This window comes from Anolis sagrei, chromosome 4, assembly GCF_037176765.1.
Source record: "Anolis sagrei isolate rAnoSag1 chromosome 4, rAnoSag1.mat, whole genome shotgun sequence".
Taxonomy (NCBI): domain Eukaryota; kingdom Metazoa; phylum Chordata; class Lepidosauria; order Squamata; family Dactyloidae; genus Anolis; species Anolis sagrei.
Window position 1 is genome coordinate 223,286,144 of NC_090024.1, and position 23,701 is coordinate 223,309,844.

The window sequence follows — 23,701 nt, forward strand, 5'->3', positions numbered from 1 at the left end:
ATAAAAACAAAATTCAGCAACAGCAGGGTGTACAGTCTCCTTGGGTCCTTCCACATGGCCATGTAACCCAGAATATCAAGGCAAAAAATCCCACAATATCTGCGTTGAACTGGGTTAACTGAGTCCACACTGCCATATATTCCAGTTCAAAGCAGAAAATTAGAGATTTTATTTTGCTGTGTGGAAGTGGGCCTTGAAACAAATGGAGAAGCACTTTCCTCAGATTATTTGAAACAAAATAAAACACATACTATGAGCTATAACATGCCACTGAAAAGTAAGGAGAGAAGAGACTGCAAGGTGCTGACAAATCCTTTTATAGTTTATAGTTGCATCCTGCCCAGTAAGATTATCATTATTACTGTAGCTACTACAGAAAATGAGAGATTTCCTTTGTCAGCTTGAAAAGTAATTTGTAGGAGAACAGCCCAAAGCAAGGCTACCACAAAGGCTCTCAAGGTCATAGTCAACTGTGAGCCGCAGAGTGCTTCCCCACATCTAAAGTGGGCTCTCTAGCCCAAACTCCTTGAAGTTAATGGCTGTAGTTGGAAATGGTGGCTTCAATAGGCTGAAGCAGAGGCTGGGTGACCAATTGTCAATGATGCCTCAATAAAGGATTTCTAGCATCAGCAGGTTAAATGACCTTTAAAGTCCCTATCAACTCTAGGGTTTTAAGACTGACCACATGTGGATAGCCCACAAGACTGCTAATATATCAGCTAACCAATCTTTAGATAGCATTTAGTGTCACCATTTTCCCTACTATAAGTAAAGTATGCAAAGGGACCTGAATCACCGTCTAGAGATTGCTAAAACAGCTCTCTTTTTGGAACAGCAAATATTTTTTTATTTGAAAATTGAGATTTATTACATGCTATCCTGCCTCTTCTTGTTCCAAGAGCTCTTAATAGCACATATCTCTCCTCTTTTATTCCCACAATAAGTCTATGAAGCAGTTAGGCCAGCAATTAGGTCAGTTCTGTATCATGACTGCTTATCCATGGCCAACTAAGCAGAGAGGAGACTTCAGTCCAGGGAGTCAAATGTCTCCCAAAAGAATACAAGAAATCCCCTACTGCAGAGCATTCCCTGACTCAATCTGCTGTGGTAAAAAAGCAGGTATTCCCAGTCACAGCATAAAACCTGTAACGTTCCACAACAATGTTCACATTGCTAACCCCAAAAGTGCAGCCAGAGGTCGGATACAAGGTAGAACAGGGAATGAGTCTTGTCCAAATCTAGAGATGGGATCATGAGTAAAAAATAAAATAAACAAAACCTGTAACCTTGTTCAGAGATATATTTTTTTTGCTCCCAGTATATCAGAATATGTTCCTACTTAATGTGCTAAAGAGCATCTGTAAGGTAACCCAAACAACAACTCTCACCATAATGCAAACAGAAAACTTTGTAAGATTTCCCCTGGCATTCTAATTTCTGTTTAGAAACAATATTAAAGCTACACAATCCCATACACATGCATAATGGGATTTTTTGGAACCAAAGACAATTTCTGTATCATTAGATCACAGACATTCCACTTACCTGCAGATAGGTATTGCAGGCATCAGTTGCTTTGGCCAAGATGGTGGCACTAATAAGATGGATTCTGGTGGTGGGTTTCTTCGGTCATCCTGATCACAAGTCCCAATGTATTCAATAGGCTGAAGCACATGACACGACATGCTGGCTTTGTGGGAATGCATTGGAGAAGGATCCGGGCTGGTTCTCCATATTTTTGTGGGAACTCCACAGGAAGGATCTGTGCTGAGGTTGTTCATTGCATCCATGAGAGTAGAAGAGGTGGACAACTGGGTGTATGTGACTGAAGATCCGTCTTCTCTCAAGGAAATCTGAGGAGAGGCCTGTGGAGAGGGGGTCCTCGACTGCCGTGGAGAAGCAGAGGGTTGCTGGCTTCCGTAGAACTCAGTGCAAGAGTACCTCCTCTTTGTGCCCGGTGATGACGACCTTGAGTTGGGACGTGGTGATGGTGAACGCGGCCCCAAGCAGGTATCCTCCACGATGGTTGTTTGTGGGGACATTATTGGAGAGGTTCTGGGGGAATAATGAGCATGGGTGTTTTGAAACTGTGGACAAAGGTCATCACTAGGGCCATTATTTGGTGAAACACATGGTGAGGTGTAAGGAGAGAAATTAGTCTCTGAAATGAAGCTTGCAGAGGAGCCACTGCTAGGAGGGCTCAGGCAGAGCGGTTCTCGATAGCTTTCAAAGCCAGGGACAGGCAGGGTAAACCTTGGGCTAGTGGCAGCTGAGCTGGATTGATGCTCTACCAATAGGTCTGTATCTCTGCTGCCGAAGGGACCCCCCGAGTGAATCAGTTCATAAGATGGTGTTATCTCAATCCTAGGGCTCAGAGTAGGGGGGCCGGCAGCCTTGACAGGGTCCAAGTAGCATTTTGACCCTAAGCTATCTGGCTGTCCATACCGGCCCATGTGATCTGCTGAAAGACTAGGCAAAACGAAGGGGTATGGCTTCAGGCCATAATCCGAGACATCATCATGAGGGTAAGTTACTCCAGAGGGTGGGCTGATGATTTTATGTGAAGGTGTCGGTTCTTCTGGAAAAAGAAGGGTTGCTTTTAAGACTAGACATACCACTGCAGAAGCTGAGCAATCATGGGTTAACAAGAAGGCATTAGCGATAGTGCATTAAGGAAAAGATGGCAGCATCTTTACAATACTGATGTTGTCTTAATGTAGAAGGCATGCATCAACAGCCCAGGAGCATGAAAATCTCTCATATTCAAAATAAAGAAAGAGGACAAAAAACCACAAAAACAAAACAAAAAAACATCTAAACCAGCACAGTACTGCATATAATTGCCTCACTGGATTCCAAAATATCCCGGATTCATCGTACTTCATAAGATAAGGATCGATTGGCCTACAAACGCCATGAACTTCAAATCTCAGCAGCTCTAGTCAGTCTAGTCAAAGGTTAAGAATACTGGGATTGTCAGTCAGTCCCACAACATTTAAAGGGTGACATGATTCCAATCCCTTCTATACAGTATAGGTATTTATGTATGAGTATGCGCTTTCATCTGACTCAGTGGGATCTTAGTGCATCAACACTTACATAAATTCCACTGATTCAGTACATTTTCTCTGGTTCATACTAACATTTGCACTGGTATCTTTATTCTATGTTCAACACAGGACAGTTCTCAGTCTTAGCCAATAGCTGTAAGCTCACAGCAGCCGCTCCCAGAAATGACACAGGACGCCAATCCGTGATCAAACAGGATACTTTTACTACTGGATGCATATACACAATGAAAGCCAGGATTGGCATACAGACGCAAGTCAACCCTTATATACCCTCCCCCACATTCGAATCCCCTCTTCCCGCCGACCAAAGATCCCGCTCAATGTTCCCCGCCAATTCACCAACTGCCCTTCCCAAGGCCACCAGCTGCAACCCCTTATCAGTCCTCCATGTCAGGAATCTGGTTTTTTGCGCCACCATCCAAGGCCAGGAAACCGAGTCCTGACATAACGTCCCCCTCCTCCTTCTCTTCTTCCTGGAAGGGAAACACATATTTCCATCATGTCCCTTCTTTGTCCAGTGGGCCTTGGTATTTCTTCAACAGACTACAATGGAATGTTGGGTGTACCTTCCCCAAAGTCTTTGGCAGTTTCAAAGTATATGTCACCTCATTTATTTTGTCAGAGATCCTGAAGGGACCAATGTATTTGGGAGACAATTTCCGAGAGGGGGTATTTAGCTTGAGGTTTTTGGTGCTCAGCCACACTAACTCCCCTTCCTCCAATCTATCTCCTTCCCTCCTTCTCCGGTCTGCGAACAGTTTGTATTTTCGTTGGGCTTCTCGGAGTGATTTTGCCACTTCCTCCCAATTTGCTTTCATCTTGTCTGACCACCCTTCCTTTCCCTCCAGTTCTTCCCCCCAACTCGGCAGCTTTGGTAAAGGGGTTACTTCCATGCCGTATACTACCTCAAAGGGGGATTTCCCTGTGGATGCGTGACAAGCTCCATTGTATGCAATCTCTGCAAACGGGAGTAGATCGGCCCAATCGGTCTGGCATTGGTTTGTGTATGTCCTTAGGAACAGTCCTAAAGTCTGTTGTGTGCGCTCGACCCCCCCATTGGTCATGGGATGGAACGCTGAACTCAGGGTCCTTTCCACCCCCATCAACTGCATGAATCCTTCCCAGAATCGGGCTGTAAATTGTACCCCTCGATCACTAATCACCTGGTCCGGGCAACCATGCAACCGGTAGATATGTTTGATAAACAATTCAGCCAATTTTTCTGCAGATGGCAATTTAGGCAGCGCTATGAAATGTGCTTGTTTTGAGAATAAATCCATCACTGTCCATATATAGCGCTGACCTCTGCTGACTGGGAGTTCGCCCACAAAGTCCATAGCAATCACCCTCCAAGGTTTTGATGGCTCTGCCACCTTTTGCAATAACCCCGTTGGCTTTTGTGTGGTTGCCTTACTTTGTGCACACGCATTACATTTGGATACATACATTTTGGTGTCACCCCTCATCCCGGGCCACCAACACTGACGTGCCAACATTTTCAGGGTCTTCGTCACTCCCCAGTGTCCTGCTCCCTTGTTGCCATGGCATCTAATCATCATTTTTTCCCTTAGGTTGCCTGGGATGTATAACTTCCTGTGCACAAATCCCAATCCATCCTTCCATTCCACCTTTTCCTTATTTCTTTCCAGCCACTCATCCTCCCTGCATGCTTGTCTTATCTCCTCCTCCCATCCCCCGTCCTTGCTCTCAACCCCCACCAGCCTTTGATTGCGCTCCGTTTGCGCTCGGGTTTGTACTGCCATGCCCCACTGCTGTTCTGAGAATATGCTCCCTTTTGGGCCTCGCCCCCTCCCTCCATCCTCCGGCATTCTCGACAACGTGTCTGCGACCACATTTTGTTTCCCCTTTTGGAAACGCAGCTTAAAATCAAATCTGCTGAAATACTGCCCCCATCTTATTTGCTTCGCTGACAATTGCCTGGGTGAAGTGAGGTATTGTAAGTTTTTATGGTCAGTCCACACTTCAAAGGGGATGCCGCTTCCTTCTAATAAGTGCCTCCATGTCTCTAGGGCCCTCACTACTGACAGAGCCTCCTTTTCCCACACCGGCCAGTTTCGTTCAGTTTCGCTGAACTTTTTTGAGATGAACCCGCATGGTTTCAACCTCCCTTCTGGGTCCCTTTGCATCAGGGCCGCCCCGTAAGCCCAATCTGACGCGTCACAATGGATCACGAACGGTTTGGTTAAATCGGGGTGGATTAATACTGGTTCTTCAGTGAATCTGCGTTTCAGTTCTTCAAAAGCCCTTTGGCACTCAGTTGACCAATCTAACTTTGCTCCCGGGGATCGTACCTTTACCGTTTCCCCCTTTCCCTTTGTCTTTAGCAGTTCAGTTAAGGGCACTGTTATCTGAGCAAATTCCTCTATGAAACCCCGGTAGAAATTTGCAAACCCGAGGAATGATTGCAACTGTTTGCGCGTTTGGGGAGGGCTCCACCCCCTGACATCCTCCACCTTTGCCGGATCCATTGCTATCCCTCCCTTGGAGATTCGGTATCCCAGGAAATCTATCTGCTCCCTATTGAACTCACATTTTGGCAGCTTTGCAAACAGTTTTGCCTCCCTCAATTTCTGGAGCACCTCTCTCACCAATTTGACATGAGATCGCCTATCCCGGGTAAATACAATTACATCGTCCACAAAGCAAAACACCCCGCGATACAATAATGGATGTAACACCTCATTAATCATTTGCATAAATGCTGATCCAGAGCCTTTTAAACCAAAGGGACAAACGGAGAATTCAAAATGGCCGAGCGCACAGGTGAACGCCGTTTTCCACCTGTCCTCGGGCCTTATACGCAGCTTATGATAAGCTTCGATCAAGTCAATTTTCGTGAACACCCTTGCTTCTGACAGTCTCGATAGCAAGTCCTTAGTCAGTGGCATGGGGTAGTTGTTGGTGGTGCTCACTGCGTTCAGCCCCCTATAGTCCACGCACAGTCTTAATGAGCCATCCTTTTTGTGCCTAAACAGCACTGGGGCCCCCAAGGGTGATTCGGAGGGCCTTATAAACCCTCGGGCCAAGTTTTTATCAATATATTTCCTCAGTTCCTCCATCTCCTTGACCGACATGGGGTATAATCTACTCCTGGGCAGCTTAGCGTCCTCATTGAGTTCAATTTTCACCTCGACCCTCCTAGGAGGGGGAAGCTGATCTGCTTCCTTTTCGTCAAATACATCCTCGAAGTCTCTGTACTCAGGGGGAATCTCCTGCACATTGCCTGCCGTGCCTTCCTCCCCCTTGCAACACTCCCCTCCTTCTTCGCTCTGGAATGTTATGCTGCCTTCCCTCCAATTGATCTGTGGGTTGGCTTCCTTTAACCATGGCATCCCCAGTATTATATTGTAAGTAGCCATAGGGGATACTACAAAGGTTATGCTTCCTTCCCAGCTCCCCACTTTACATCTCACTTCTCCCACTTCGAATCGCGCCGGGGCTCCAGCTGCCACTGATCCATCTAGCTGCGAGAATGCTATGGGGCTCTGCAAGGGGGTTTTCTCACATTTCAGTTCGTCTGCTAACTCTGGGGCCATAATGTTTCTTGAGCAGCCGCAATCCATGAGAGCTTTGCAGCTGGCCCACTTCCCCTCCCCTTCTAGCCTGATCGGGAATACTAGCATTCCTGGGCTGTGACTCACCAGATCTCCCACTGGGGCCCTAGAAGGGGGGCTCTCCTCCGCTCTCTTCCCTGCAGCCGGTTTGAACTTTGGGAAATGGGACTCTCCCCCTTTCCTTTGTCGGCATTCGGCAGCTCGATGGCCCAGGCGACCGCAGACATAACAGCCGCCCCTCTGCTCCTTGGGCCCCCCGGTTGGGGCTTTCCCGACCGTGCCTCTCTCCTTTCTCCGACTCTCCTCCTTTGCTCTCGTCTGCTGCGGCGCCGCTCCTTGATGCCTCTTGACCTGTGCCAAGGTCGTCTCGATGCGGCCGGCCAGCTCAATCCATCCACCTATCTCCTCCGGGTCGTCGCGATGAAGCGCCCAGGTCAAGATTTCCTTCCGCAGGCCCTCTTTGAAGATCTGGACTTTGGTGGTGTTGGACCACTCTGGGACCTTCTCCGCCCTCAACCGGAATTCCTCCACGTACTCAGATACGGAACGATGTCCTTGGGTTATCGTCTGCAGCTTTTCCCTCGCCCGGACCCTCTCGAGCGGATCCCTGAAGCGCGCCTCCATCGCAGCCAGGAATCGCCTCGTAGATCCCAAACATGGGTCGTGCCTGGCGTGGAGCTGGACATACCACTCCGCTGCTCCCCCTCTCAGTGCTGCGCCCACTGCTCGCACCCTGCTTGCCTCCGACCCGAAGGTAAGGGCGTTATCTTCTAGATATCCCCTCACCATAGTCAGGAAGTACGCAAGGTTCCCGGCTTCTCCTCCGAATTCGATCCTCAGCTCCTCCCTTCTAGGTTGGTAGAGAAGGGGCTGCCTCTCCCGGTTCTCCGCTAGCGGTGGCCCTCCCTGGAGCCCTCGCTGCTCCGGGGGCAACTCCCGACGCCCTGTGCCGCGCCCGGCTCCGGCCGGGGGCACCAGGAACGTCTGCTGGGACGCCGGTCCCCGGGGTTGTTCCTCCTCCTCATCACTCTCCGCAGCGGCCCTCCAACTCGTCTGCGTCTTGGGACGTGCCCCGGGTCCCCGGTCACTCCTCTCCTCCGCGCTCCACATCGATTCCCCTCGGGGTGGTGGTTCCTCTAACAGGGGGGCCAGCCGCTCCATCACTTTTGACATCATCGCGAGGGTGGTCTCCATGGATGCCAACTTTTCCTCCAGGAAATCCAGCCTCTGTGGGGAGGGAAAATCTAGCCCGCTGCTTTCTCTCGCTGCTGCCTCTGCCCCCTTCACTCGCCTCTGTGTGACTCCGTTGGGCTGGGCGTACGCAGTCGATGAAGCCAAGGCATTCACTCTCTCCAGCTCCTCTTCCGCATTCCCAAAAGGGGAGACTGGTTCTCCCCCCTCCGTTGGATCTTCCTCCTGTTGCATAGGGGTACCTCACCACGGCCGTGGGATGGTACTGATGAATCCTGGCTTAATGTAAGCTCACAGCAGCCGCTCCCAGAAATGACACAGGACGCCAATCCGTGATCAAACAGGATACTTTTACTACTGGATGCATATACACAATGAAAGCCAGGATTGGCATACAGACGCAAGTCAACCCTTATATACCCTCCCCCACATTCGAATCCCCTCTTCCCGCCGACCAAAGATCCCGCTCAATGTTCCCCGCCAATTCACCAACTGCCCTTCCCAAGGCCACCAGCTGCAACCCCTTATCAGTCCTCCATGTCAGGAATCTGGTTTTTTGCGCCACCATCCAAGGCCAGGAAACCGAGTCCTGACAAATAGCCATATCTGTCTCTTCTAATGTTGCCATAGATTCATTCAGTAGTTAGAACTGGACTGTAGGACAAACAGGAAAATGACTATATATGTAATGACTGTTCCAAGCTGCTTTATTAAACACAATAACTCACATCTTCTTGTACTTTCTATTCATCTGCCAAACCCAACACTTCCCCATCAGCCCATATTCCAATGTTTCTGCCTTTAGCCTTTGTTCTTGTTTATCTGATCTCCAGCTGACAATAGTTGTATCTTCTACCTCTGGTCCCTTGAACATATGTTTACCTTGCCACTACTGGTGCTTACTTGAAGCCTCTGACAAAATCAGGACCCAGACTGAGATACCCATTGATGAATGATTGTCTTCCTCTATCCAAGGCTTGAAATTGACCTGAACTTTTAATTCTCTAATAATAGGTATCCAGATTGATTGTTTTCATATATGAATGTTAAGTATTGTATCACCTTATGCAACCCTTTGAATGTTGAGGGCAAATATCATGATTTGTCCCCTTCTGGATCCTATTACGTTCTATCTCATTCCTACTCCTAGCTCCTTGAGATCATCAGGGAAGGCTCTCCTTCAGAGGTGGCTCTAGGTAATTTTCAATGGTAAGCAAACAGTATTTTGCCCCCCCCCCCCCCACCAATCACTGATATATATTTTCTGTTCGTCATAGGAGTTCTGTGGGAGAGGGCCTTCTCAGTGGTGGCCCCCATGGCTCTGGAACTCCCTCCCTGGGGAGATCAGACAGACCCTGACCTTATCCATCTTTCATAGAGAATGAGGTGGATGTTCTGTCATGCCTTTGATTGAGCAGTTTCACCAGAGAACTATTCCCTTCCTACCCTGACTATGCACTTTATTTTGCCCACTGACTTATTACTTGACATGTTAAGGCATCTCTAACCTCAGTTCCTTTAATCCGCACTCTCCACTGGCCCCAATCCAGAAGCACTGCACTAATTTGAGCCTGATCCCAGTTTGACTGTTATCCCAGCCTATTGTTTTAAGATGTTGTTCTGATTGTGTTTATGTTTTTATTTGATTGTTTTTAATGCTGTTTTATCTGTAATGAAGGCTTGCTCCCTTGTAAGCCACCCCGAGCCCCTTCAAGGAGATGGTGGCAGGGTATAAGAATAAAATTATTATATTATTATTATAGAGGTATGTATACAAGTCATGGACATTGTTTGGTTGCCTGGCACGATAAATAAAAATGGACAGGGTTACACTCCCCCTGAAAGACTATGTTCACAGCTTGAGAGTGTTCTTGGATTAATTTCTCCAAATGTCACCCCAGGTAGATGTGACTGTCAGGAGTGCTTGCTACCAGCTTTGGTATTCCCCCTCCTAGATTGAAGGACTTAAATATGGTAGTGCACAGACTGATAATCTCAAGGCTGGACTTCTTCAATGCAATGCACTGTACACTGGTTTACCTTTGTACCAAGTTCAGAAACTCAAATTAGTTCAAAATATGGCAGCCAGCTTGGTTATAGGAACATCCAGGAGTGAGCATATTACACACATATAAAAGTCATTCTACTGGTTGCCAGTTAGTTTACAGGAAAAATACAAAGTGTTGGTTTCTATCTTAAAGCCCTACATGGTTTGGGTCCAGGTTACCTACATGATTGCCTTCTCCTGTACAATCTGCCCTTTAGATCACCCAGAGGACCTTTTCATTGGCTGCCCCAAGAAGACTGTGGAATGACCTGCTGGAAGAGATTTGACAGCTAAACAAACTTTTGAAATTTAAAACGAGATTGAAGACCCATCTCTTCTGGCAGACTTACACAGTCAACTTTCCATAATGAGTTTTGATTAACATTCTATTGCTACTATATGTTGATTCTGGATCTGTGTTTGAAGCAAGTTTTTATATTGTTGTGTTTTTATCTATAGAATTTCTTGTATATATTTTATGTACATTTGACTTTGTTGTAGCATGCCTGAAGCCATTAGGAGAGGCAGGTAATAATAATATTATAGTAAAATTTATTTATTACAACTGTGTAAATATGCTTTACAGCTGAGCATTTAATATCATTCTGTACTGCATCTGAACAAGGATTTATATCCACAGCTACATTACTTTTCCGCCAGCACAACTGGAAAGGATTTTTATTACTTATTATTATATTAATTATAAATTTTATATATAATTATGTACTGTAAATTTGATCCATTTAAACTAATCTATTAAAATTAATATTATGGAAATGGCCCAGCACCTGGAAATTTGATAAATATATGGTTTTATCTTTTATAAATAAAAAAGTCACATGTAGTAGATTTTCCTATCAGAAAAAATTAAAATCCTGCAAATGGTGTTTTAATTTGTACACCCCCCTCCCCCCCAAGAAAAGGATTATTTTAAGAATGGTGATAAAACATGCCCCATTTTCACAGTTTCATAAATGCTCTAGTTAACAAAATCTTGGGAGAGACATAGCAACAGAAATAGTGTGTGGTAATAAACACAAAAATATTGCAAAGTCTCATATTTAAGCTTAAATAATGGTTCATTTCATTCTGTAGTTTATGGGAGAAGTTTATCTAGGCAAACACTGGTAATATATCTTTGGACATTTATAATTTTATTGAAAGTCGAAAATATTGCACAAGCTTTGAATCATAAGGCTCCTTCATTTGATAGAGGAGGACAAATTCCTTACTTGTTTCATGTGGACAAGTCTGACGTAAGAAACTTAAATCATGTCTAAATATTCCCTTCAATTTCTAAGGAATACAGATTTGGGTAAAGCAAACTATGAGGCAGACAGGAACCAACTCCCTTGGCACTGGCCATTCAACTTAAAATGAGTATTTCCAACACAAGGTATGATTGTGTCCACACTTGATTGTGCACTTTAAACATATCAATCAATTATCGATCTGTGGTTTTTTAAAAAACTTTTTTCACACAAAAACTTCATACCTGGAACTGGCAAATATGACATATTTTGCAAACAACTCCTGCAAACTACACCATGCAAAATACACCATGCAAAAGTTTGGATGACAACTCTTTTGAGAGCCATATATACCACATTTATCAGGCAAGCAACGTAGAGTGGGATTTAAGGACCTAAGCAGTCTTTCAACATGGGTTCCACATGTTAACAGTGTCTGCTGCCTGCAATAAGCCATAACAATTCTCTTAATCTTATTTGTTTGTTTGTTTGTTTGTTTATTGCACTCACATCCAGCTTTTCTCCCAAAATGGGATTTGGGAGAAAAGAATCTACAAGTTTCCATTAAAAGTAATCATAATAATGTTATAAAGGCAAATCTGACTTTTTGAGCTTTAAGACAACTGTCAGCCTATGTTCTGACACAAAGTTGACTCTTTTTGGTGGGAGAAAGGGACAAATTTGGGATAATGCATTTATATGGTGGGGGATATTTAGCTGTCTGAATCCAAACTTATCCTTCCTGCCTCAATTTTGCCTTGATATGGCACTAATTATTTTACTGCTCTTGTTTTTGTTAACTATAAGATGGCCTGTATCTTCCAACTATGCAACTTTGACAAGGTTGATCTGAGTTAACCCATTGTCATTCCACTTTTCAGCTGCTTTACAAATGTACCGTTCTCTTCTTTTCTCACCTTTCTCCTTTGTCCTCAGATCATTTCAAGTGCTGCAAAAAAAGAGTGCAGAGGGGAAGGGAGAAAGGGGCAGAGTCATGCCTTTCCTAATAGGCTATATCCTGTACATCAGTGGTTCCCAACCTGTAGTCCATTGATCACCAGTGGTCCACAAGAACAAAAATATGGTCCACAGCCTCATCATTACAACACTGTTGCCTCAAAACCATGCACCAATGAGAGTGACTGGTTTCACAAAACCCTCTTGCAAAGGCAACAGGGATGTCGGGAGAGGAGAAGCTGACTACCTACGAAATATTACTACTACCACATCAGCTCTATGTTATTAAATATGGTTTTCTGTAGGTGAGCAGATGGTGACTACTGGATGGTATGTGTTCTGTATCAGAAACTAGAGCCGATGTGGTCTATCCAATGCAGTTTTCTGAATCAGCACCCCAAATAATCAAACCGAATCTAAACTTGACCAAAAACTTATTCATAACCCTTTTGGTAATAATGTTGGAGAGTGGTCCCTGGTCAAAGTGGCCCCAGGTCCGGTGGTCCCTGTTCAAGTGGTCCTTGGTCAAAAAGTGGGAACCACTGCTGTATATAAACTCTTAGGTTTCTCTGCTTTGAAAAGTAGTTTTTGTGTTTTCCAGCATCAATTACTTTCATCCCTTTAACGCCTGATCATATTCTTTTCAATACAATCTGATGTTCCTTGGCCACATATGTTCTTGTTTTCATCTGTGAAATATTGGATATAGAGGCAATTATTATATTTACCATACAGTATGATGCTATAATTAGCTAAAATCTAACTTGTGAATTATTCAGTCTGAAGTGTATGTTCCTTATGTTCCTCTGAAGCAATTAACCACATTCCAATTTTGGAGACAGAAGCCTCTATGCACCCACACACAAATGCATATCACACCCTGAAAACGAATTCTAGATGGTTAGAAACATTTTTGGAGCAGATTTCCAGTGCTGCAAACAGCCATAGCAGTAAGGGATCAGAAATAAACTACGACTTGTTAAGTTTTATTCCCAAATTACAAAGTTGCTTCTCTTGAATACCCCAAACTCACTAGACTTTGAGGCTAACCCAAATACCTTGGGAACAAGTTGTGTGGATCTGCAACACATTCCCTTCCACACATTTACCATAATTCTTTCATGTGTATACAATCCTATGATCAATATTAATACACAGATATAGTAGTATGTGGCATGTATGTGTGTAAATAGACATTTACTCACAGATCTCTAGAATTTTTGCTAAATTCTACTAAAATTTTGTTACTACTGGGTCTGGGATTGATGTCCCAAACTGCTATTATGCTTTTTTCTCCTATTAGATTTCCCTTCTTCCTGTTTATGATGAAACAACTCTAGAAGTGCTAGTTCTGGACAGCATGTCAAACATGGTAGCACAAAAAGTCACACACAGTAGCACAAACCTTTTAACTCAAAGTCCTAATTTTAGCTGTACAAACACACACCCTCTCTGTTCTAAAGAAAGGCCTGAGTCAATTATTGGCTGTTCAGAATGGTGCTTGCTCTAAACTGATGCAGCAAACACCACATTATCTTGACAACAGGCACAAAGATACAGCAAAATAAATTTCTAAAATATCTTTTAACCATAATCTTCATTTTAATCTTAAAAAATTCAATGTGATCATAGGGTTGCAAGCACTGGTAAAGTGTTCATTTCCTTTTTTTCTCTCTCCTTAAGATTTACATCTGTGCAACTACACAAATTGAAATCCTCTATTTGAAGGTATCTCTGTTTCAGAAGAAGGAATGTTTAGATAATAAATAAAATAGAAGAAGTTTAAATAATAAATAAAATAAATAAATGTGTGGCCCTACAGATGTTGGCCTCTAACTTGCACTTGTCCGAGCCAGCAGAACTTGTGGTAAGGCGTTATGGAAGCTACAGTCCCATAATATATCCGGAGACATACATTCCCTGTCCCAACTCTCTTTGAAAGATTGTCTGGCAAATCCTCAGCTAATTAATTTAAAACAAAGAAAGTAGGAATCTTTCATCTGTCCTTTCACAACAACTGCATCTATATAGCAAACCAAGCAGGTATACAAGTCTAGTCACAATCTTCCTCAATGAATATGGCAAATTCATTATCATTCAGTAAAGCTAAAAGTTTCACCTTGACATTAAGTCTAGTCGTGTCCAACTCTGGGGGGTGGTGCTCATCTTTATTTCTAAGCTGAAGAGCCGGTGTTGACGGTAGACGCCTCAAAGGTCATGTGGCCAGCATGACTGCATGGAGTGCCATTACCTTCCCGCCTAAGCAGTACCTATTGAGCTACTCACATTTGCATGTTTTCGAACTGCTAAATTAGCAGAAGGTAGGGCTAACAATAGCCATCCGTGAATTCAAACAATTGACTTTCCAGTCAGCAAATTCTGCAGATTAGTGGTGAAACTCGCTGTGCCACCATGGCCCTATGGCAAATATATATTTCTATTTTTAAATGGAGGGTTGATAACCATCTATTGGGATTGAGGGCTCCTGCATTGCAGAATGAGGTTGAATTGGATGGCTCTTCCAACTCCATGATTCTAAGTTATAATGATGTTTCTAAATTTTCTGATGTAGTAAAACACCCTTCTGTTCTGCAAATTGATGCCTTTCCCCCACTTTCGAAATGATGCAGAAGGAACTATACTACATATGTTCACTATTCATAGAATCATTTTGCTCATAATTAATAAACCACATTACAAGCTAACACTGACATTCTAAATCTTCCTCTTTGCTTAGAGACAGCATTCCCACTGATTTAAATGCTTAAGAATAGGCTCGTAAAAACAATAAAAGAAAGCACAGAAAAAAATAACCTAGAAGTCTGTATATATTTTTGTTAATTTTTGGGGGTAGGCTGATGCCCTGAATGAAAAAGAAAGAAATCTACTCCAGTTAACAATAGGTTTGAGGAGTGACTCATGATAGACAGACATACAGATGTAAGCAGCCTGGTTAGAAAGCCTAATTAAGACTTGCTGAAGTTCATTGGAACAAGCCATTGCTCAGTGGTAGGGCACATTTTTGCATGCCCAAAATCCAAAGTTCATTCACCAGCATCTCCACTTAAAAAAAGATGGAAGGCAATGGGCACTTGGAAAGACCTCTGATCATCTCAGGAGAGTCACAGTCAAATTATTGTACTGGGCTACTGGGACCACTGGTTTAAACCAGTACACAGCTGTTTTATTAAATTTCTTTGTATGTTAAATGGTTAGGATTTTTCTTAAGGATTACAGGCTAAACCATATCAGAGAATATCACTGTCTCCACACTGAATCTCTATTAAGAGAGAAAAAGTGGCATAGAAATATAATAATAATGCAGAGGCATAACACCGTTGCTCAGATGATTCATTGGAACTTGTGCCACAAATACCATCTGCCTGCAACAAAGAACTGGTGGGATCACAAGCCTGAAAAGGTTACAGAAAATGAACATGTCAAACAGAGTTTTGAAGCACAATACTCCTGACCTCACGATTGTGTTAAAAAACAAAATATGGATCGGTGATGTTGCAATCCCAGGCGATAGCAGGATTGAAGAGAAACAACTGGAAAAGCTGACATGATGATTTAAAGATTGAATCGCAAAGACTCTGGCACAAGCCAGTAAAGGTGGTTCCAGTGGTTATCTGAACACTGGGTGCGGTGCCTAAAGACCTTGGGCTGCACTTAAACACAATTGTGCTGACAAAATTACCGTCTGCCAGCTGCAAAAGGCCACCTTACTGGGATCTGCACACATTATTCGCTGATACATCACACAGTCCTAGACACTTGGGAACTGTCCGGCATGGGATCCAATACAACAACCAGCAGAGTGATCTTGTTTGCTGTGGATTCATCTTATTGTGTTTCAAATAATAATAATAATAATAATAATAATAATAATAATAAATACAAAGGCTCTGGCATAAACCAGTACAGGTAGTCCCAGTGCTCATCGGCACACCGGGTGCCGTGCCAAAAGATCTCAGCCAGCATTTGAAAACAATAAACATTGACAAAATCACGATCTGTCAACTGCAAAAGGCCACCATATTTGGATCTGCACACATCATTTGAAAATACATCGCACAGTCCTAGACGCTTGGGAAGTGTTCCACTTGTGATTTTGTGATACGAAATCCAGCATATATACATATTGTTTGCTGTGGCATACTGTGTTTTTGTGTCAGTAAAATAATAATAATAATAATAAATAGCCTCCTGATGCCTAGCTCGTTATATACTCCTAGGACAAAACACTGCATCCATAAGAAATTTCTCCACAAGCAAGAAGAGAAATGCATCTTCATTCTATCCTTTTGTTCAAACGATCACCACAATGGTCAAAGTACAAGTGGAAATGTACATGAATGAAAAATGTCAATTTTTCATGGCTCATCTAGATCACTGCTACTCAAAGTAGGATCTATGAACCAGTGGCAAAATGTGAGCTTTTGGCTGCTGATCCATACAGAGGTTCCAGGAAAGAAAAAGTTGTAGCCAACTGGCACAAAATAAGAAACCACTCATTGGCCCATTGGGGGGAAATGCCAGTGCCCCACCTCACACAGAATGAACAGGACTGCTTGAAATGATCACAAGCAAGCTGTGAAGACCTCCTATTGACATCCTGCATGCAGAATGAAGCCATTGGTAGTGAAATAACAACTCTGGTCCCACCAGGCCCGTAGCCAGGATTTCGTTTCGGGAGGGGCTGATTTTTTTTCAGGGGGGGTTTCGGGAGGGGGCTGAGTTTCAGGGGGGGCTGAGTCTGAGTGAAAGAGGGTCTAGCCTAGCAAACCTTTTGTATCATTACCCCAATACCCCCATGCATATGGGATATATTGAGTATGGTGATCAGATCATGATATGAATAAACATAACAGTTTAAATAATGCACCAGTAAGGCCTTTTCGCGAACCACCATGAAAATTTCGGGGGGGGGGGGGGCTGAAGCCCCCCGAGCCCCCCCCCCTGGCTACATGCCTGAGTCCCACCCATCTATATTAGTCCAGTACTGCCTCAGAAAAGGTGCTCCGTGTTGAGTCACAGCACACTTTCTTGCAGTGTTTGGGTTTTCCTTGGAGGCAGTACTGCTTCAGTTTCAAAAAGACGACAGACCAACTGTCCAGTCAAAATGGTGTGAGCACAGTGCATATGTTTGTGACATCATAGTCTGTAGCCATGGGAACAGCTGTGATGGTACAAATGAAGCATTGTGACTTCACAATAGAGTGGGAAGAGAAGGAAGCTGATGCAAACATATCAGTGCCTGCTTTTAAGATTATATTCTCTAATTTGGCTCCAGTTTAAATTAAGTAATCCAAACTTCAATGGTACTAAGACTGGGCATGTAATTAGCAAACAGCCGCCAATCATGCTACCCTGACTTGGCTCAGTGGGACAATTGCTGGTTTTTTTTGGAAAGCATCCCTGGAAAGAGCAGGAGGACTAGCCAGCATCCCTACTTATTCAAAACAAAAGGTAGTTGGTGTTTTTTTGTTTTTGTTTTTGTTTTTTTGTTTTTTTTTAAAGTGTGGATAACTTCTGAAAGCAGAATCTACTATGTGTAGTCTTGCCAGTTAGCATGAAACAATTTTGCAAGGGATTGAAGATACCTCATTTCTATTATGGATCTTGATAGTCTATAAGCTAAACTATTAAGAACAAAGGTAACTAAAACAAAATAAAATTGTTGACATTACACTGCACATAAAGCAAGCTAGTAGTTTAGCAAATGCCCTGTTACTTAGGCACATCCTGTTTCTATTAAAATTAATGGCTTAAATTGCAAGAAATGATCCAAGATCTAAAACCATTATGACCTGGAATAAGGAAAAGGGTGACCTTGGATGGTGGATGTATGTACAAAGAGCTTTAACTCACTCTATTTACCTGTAACTGCCATGATTATGCATGGTGCTTTGCTGTACTTAATAATCTACTTTGAAGCCAACATTTTTTGAATAGCAAGTCCATTATTCCTCACCATTGATTATGCTGGCTATGGTTGATGGGGGATGTATGCCAAAAACATTTGGAAGAGCACATTTGGTTGTTTCCATATTATTTTTACTACATTTTATTGTAAAACGTAAACTTGGTTTTTAGTTACCTAAACATAAAACTGACCAAAACAGCACAAATATTTGTATCCAAAGTAGAGAATATTCAGATGTCCAGAATAAAACCTAAATTTTATTAAGTGTTGGCATCGGACTTCGAAGTTTATTTTTAGCTGTAGTAGCAAAACAGGATTTCACCATGAAACAATACAACTTTTAGTACTAACTATTGTTGCCAGTAACACAAGCTAGATCGTAATTCATCTAATTTCCTTTGTATCTCTCTTTGAATCAAAATATAGTAAATTCCAGGCCTCACTCTTCTTTCCATTTTAGATGGAAGAGTGAGCACAAGAAGCCTGAAAATCCTTGGGTGCCATTGTTTGTTTACATTTCCTGCTGACAAAATTGTTTAGTACAACATAAAACCTGCATCAATTTTGTGGACCACTCCATTGGCCCAATGTCATAAGCCAGAAGATATATCCATGTTGAGGATATATTATCATTTCAGAAACAGGAACCATTTCAATTTGTTAAAGAAAAAGAAATTTGCAGAACCCATCAGATGAGTCCACTGGAAGGAGGCCAATCAAGGATAAATGATTCAAGAAATACATATATGGTTAATATGAATGGTTGCCAGATCAGGACTATCCAAAACAGGAGATCTGGGAAGGACTCCTTGCTATATCACAGGGGTAGGCTCTAGCAGTTTGATTGGGCATGTTACATTAAGTATCAGTTACAATCAAAAAGGGTATGGCATTCAATTTTTTTTAAAAAAAAAACACCCACTGTAACAAAGGAACACACAAACACACTTACATAACATTTCCAAGATTCTTCCCCTTGCCTGAGGACTGGAGAAAAGCGTTCTGGCCCTGAAATTTGGAGCCAAACCCTGAGATTTGCCACCATTACTAATAAAGGAATGAACTGCTATCAAGCCGCATTTCACATACCCTGTACAAGATACGGTGTCATAACATATCGAAGTGAAAACAACAAAGAGTTTTGTGGCATCTTAAAGACCAACACATTCCAGATTACTAACTGGAGCTGGTTATAGGGAGCACATCATGCCCCTATTATCATGCCCAATGAGTTTCCAGATCCAATTCAAATCACCTATAAAGCCCTATATGCTTTGGGTCCGACCTATCTTGGAGACTGCATCTCCTACTAAGAACCAGCACGGGCACTAAGATCTACTGGGGAGGCCCTCCTCTTGGTCCCACCACCATCTCAAGTGTGGTTGGTGAGCACGAGAGAGAGAAGGCCTTCTCGGTGGTAGCCCCCCAACTTTGGAACGGCCTCCCAAGAGAGATTAGGCTAGCCCTCACTCTGCAAGTCTTCTGTATACAACTGAAGACATGGCTATTTGACAAGCCTTTGACCGTGTTTAGAACCCCTTAATGAACATATTTGAGGAACTAGAGACTATTTCATTGTGTACTTTCTTTATGAGACTGATATTGATTGCAGTTGTTTTATATACCTGCAGCTTTTGTTGCCATTCACGGATCTTAACCGGGGGGGAGGGGGGGGAGATGATGTTTATGTTAGTTGTTATTGCTTTTGTGGTATTGCTTTTTGTATTTTGCTTGTTTGCACCTTGAGTACTTTGTCAGCCCCCTGGGAGATGGTGGTGAGGTATAAATAAAGTATTATTATTATTATTATTATTATTATTATTATTATTTTGACATATACTTTGGTGTACTGTAGTCCATGTCATTCGCTGTATGAAACTTTATGCCAAATAATACAGTTAAACTTTTAAGCTGCATACCATTCTTACTTATTATTGTTGCACGCCTTCAAGTCATTTCTATGGCCACCCTAAAATGAATCTATAATGAGAGTGTGATTTGCCCAAGGCCACTCCGTGGGCTTCCATGGCTGAGCAGAGACTTGAACCCTGTACTCCCAGTCCACATCTGATACTCAAACCATTACACCAGATTGGTTGATGCTGATCTTGTTATGACAGACTAATACAACTTACTCCCTCCATCCCTCTTCTGAAAGCTGCCTTCAGTAATATTTTCGGTGTAGAAATTTTAGCCTAACAATTTTAGATGTCATATCTTTTCAGGTTACAACAGTTGGTTGTATGAGATGTCTGGCACAGATCAGTTATTGTGGACAAGATTTTATTATTGTGCTTATTAACTTAACTGAAGGAAACTTATATCACATCTGATTGCCAGTGGGACTTAATTAAACTGAATATTTTGGCAAACAGCATTCTCTTCCCAATATATAACAAGACTCTGAGGCTATATTTCACTACCACCTTCACCTTATCATTCTACTTAGAAAGAGTTTATTTTATCCATTTGGTGTGGATGAATAGTTAGTCATGCAAGTCTTCCTTTGAAGTGGTGTTTCTCAGCTACAACTTGAGCTCTCGGTGAGAAGTAGGTTTAGAAAACTTGTAGTCACACCCTATGTCTTGAAACGATTCCTATTCCTTTAGGCCGCAGGACTAAACTTTTTAGATCAAAAGCCAGAGCTCTGCATAAGAACATTAATAGAGTCATGGTGGGCCAGACCAAAGGCTTATCTGGCTTAGCTTTCTGTTCCCACAGTGGTCAAACAGACTCCTACATGAAGCCCACAAAGAGGACATGAGAGCAATATCAACTTCCTGATGTCAAATACTGTCTCAAATGCTATCAGGAATATATAGCTATGGTGACTAGCATCTATGGGTAGTTTTATCTCCTATGAACTTTCCTTACACTCTCTTTATACTGTCCCAGCAGGCAGATTTCACTACATCTTCAAATAGTAAACCCCACAGTTCAACTACTGTATATGCTGTGCACAAGAATCACTCCTTTTTGTTTGTCCTGAATCTGTCATTCAGATCCATAGGATGACAGTGGCAATTTCTTAATATAATAATAATAAAAGGGACATATGGCCACAAGAATTGGGCTATATGGTCAGATAAAGCATTCACTTTGCCCAGCATTCGGCTTCTAGTAGTAGCTAGTCAGAAACTGACAAACAGCATATGAAACCATTGTTTATTCCTAGCATCTGAAAATGCAAAGAGATCATACAACAGAAGTCAGGCATGGAATTGCTAGGCAAAAATGTCCTTCCTCATTTTTCCTTTTTGGAATTCCATCTTCAGTGCATGCCCTGAATGCTATTGCCTCCTAGACCTGCCAATTTGCACATTATTTTGATCTGTACAATGGCTTGTACACAATGCAGTGCTTTAGATGCTCTTACTTCCTATAACAGGCAAAACCAGCTGTTTTCTAACCCATCCAAGACATGGACACATGCTTTTCATGTTAAGAACAGACAAGCATTTTGAGCTCTGAGGATTACCTGAGAAGGAATCCCAAATACCTGGGAATTACCCTGGACCATTCTCTGACTTACAAGACACACTGCCTGAATACTAAGCAAAAAGTGGGCACTAGAAACAATATCATACAAAAGCTGAACTGGCACAACTTGCGGATCACAACCAGATACATTAAATACATCTGCCTTTGCACTCTGCTACTCTGCTGCTGAGTACGCATGCTCACTGTGGATTTGGCTCTTAATGAAAAATGCTGCATTATCACAGGCAGTCTGTGCCCTGTACCACTGGAGAAATTACACTGTCTAGCTGGTATTGCACCTCCTGACATCCAGCAGGAAGTAGCAGCCAATAATGAAAGGACCAAGGCAGTGATATCTCCGGCCCATTCCCTGTTCAGATATCAGCCAGCACGCCAATGCCTTAAATCAAGAAATCGTTTTCTAAGATCTGCAGAGGCACTCGCAGGAACACCTCAGCAAGCAGGAGTCCAAAAATGGCAGGCTAAAACCCAGCACCTTAATCCATAGCTGATGCCAAATGAGAGACTCCCTCCTGGGCATACAGAAGTCTGGGCAACTTGAAAGGCACTGAACAATGTATTTCTCAAATACATTGGTTCGCTCCTGATACAATAAATAAATAAATGCAGTGCTTTGCACAAAGATGCTAAGCAAGAGAGTTCTCCATTCCAAGAGAGGTTTTCAAAACCTCTCCATTCCAAGAGAGGTTTTACAGAATATAAATGCTGTAAATAAATAAATAAATAAATAAATGCATCTGAAAGTCAAACTGTAAAACAGAAGAAGGGTCATGACATTCCCATTACATAATTATTCTGGTCATAGCTCAATATGCAGAATCTAATTAATTTTGACTTAGCTCATACTGTATCCCCCCCCCCCCCCAAATCTGCATAACTGATGTTCACAGTTTCATTATTCAAATCTGATAAAATATGTCCTCTCTAGGCCTTTTCTAAGGAGCCCCCGGTGGCGCAGTGGTTTAAAGCACTGAGCTGCTGAGCTTGTTGATCGAAAGGTTGCAGGTTCAATTCCGGGGAGCGGAGTGAGCTTCCGCTGTCAGCCCTAGCTTCTGCCAACCTAGCAGTTCGAAAACATGCAAATGTGAGTAGATCAATAGGTACCGCTCTGGCGGGAAGGTAATGGCGCTCCATGCAGTCATCCCGGCCACATGAACTTGGAGGTGTCTACGGACAACGCTGGCTCTTCGGCTTAGAAATGGAGATGAGCACCACACCCCAGAGTCAGACATGACTGGACTTAATGTCAGGGGACTACCTTTACCTTTACCTAGGCCTTTTCTAGGTCCTCCAGTACAGCAACTCTAGAGTATTCTTGGATCAGAAGCCCTTCATTTCAATAAGGTTGGCTACAATCTGAGGTTTGTATGTCCATGGAAAGCCAGGAAACATATCCTCCAGATATTGGGGAGGGGGGTTGTATTGTATAAACCTACAAGGAATTTCCATCTGTTCCAAAACTATATCAGTGAAATAAGCAAATAATGCATTAAATGAATAGTTTCATCTTAGTGCTTTTTCTTCCATTCTCGTGTCCATGATGCCTCAGTATTGCCAGACTGGCACTTGAATGTGTGAACTGACTTCCTATGAAAGCAGAGCAGCTGAGCCAATAACCAATATGGAGAGTCTATTCAGAATCCTATTGGATAGTCCCCACAATGGGTGCCCTATCAAATGAGTTGATGAATAATGTGTGTGTGTATCTTTGAACCAACTATTCTACTCTAGTTGTGACTAACAGTAAAATACAAACCTCTGTCTGTAGTGATAGGCCAGTAGTGGCCCATACATATAAGTAACTTCGTGCTCCTTCAGACTTCAATATACACATGTGAAACAGCCGTAAAATTATATGCAAAGAGGCACAACTGATTCTGCTCCACTCCTTCCATTTAGGAGACTTCTTAAGGCAGAGACTGTGAACTTAGAAAAAAACAAACAAAGAAAGTCTGGGATCCTTACCCCTCTTAGAGTTATACTTCTGGTCAGCATCCAGCATTTAAAGCCTAAGAAAATTTACCAGCTTCAGATGTGACTAACATCATTTAGAAAATAGTCATCTTCAACTATTGCCAACATACTTACACATGTGGACTGAAGCTCTTTTTAAAAAATCTATCTCTTTGTAAACATGCTTTAATCTTTGTACATTAAAAATTGCTGATGTACAAAGGATT

At 42.7% G+C, this 23,701-nt stretch overlaps 1 protein-coding gene across 3 annotated transcripts in view; it reads right to left on the reverse strand.

Moving 5' to 3' along the window:
* NFATC2 (nuclear factor of activated T cells 2) overlaps window positions 1-23,701 on the reverse strand; it is a 161,895-nt gene that overhangs the window by 111,457 nt on the left and 26,737 nt on the right. For all 3 annotated transcript variants that reach the window (XM_060772100.2, XM_060772101.2, XM_060772102.2), the window contains exon 2: window positions 1,546-2,578. In XM_060772100.2, the coding sequence (XP_060628083.2) occupies window positions 1,546-2,578 (1,033 nt within the window). The remainder of the gene's footprint in view (window positions 1-1,545; window positions 2,579-23,701) is intronic.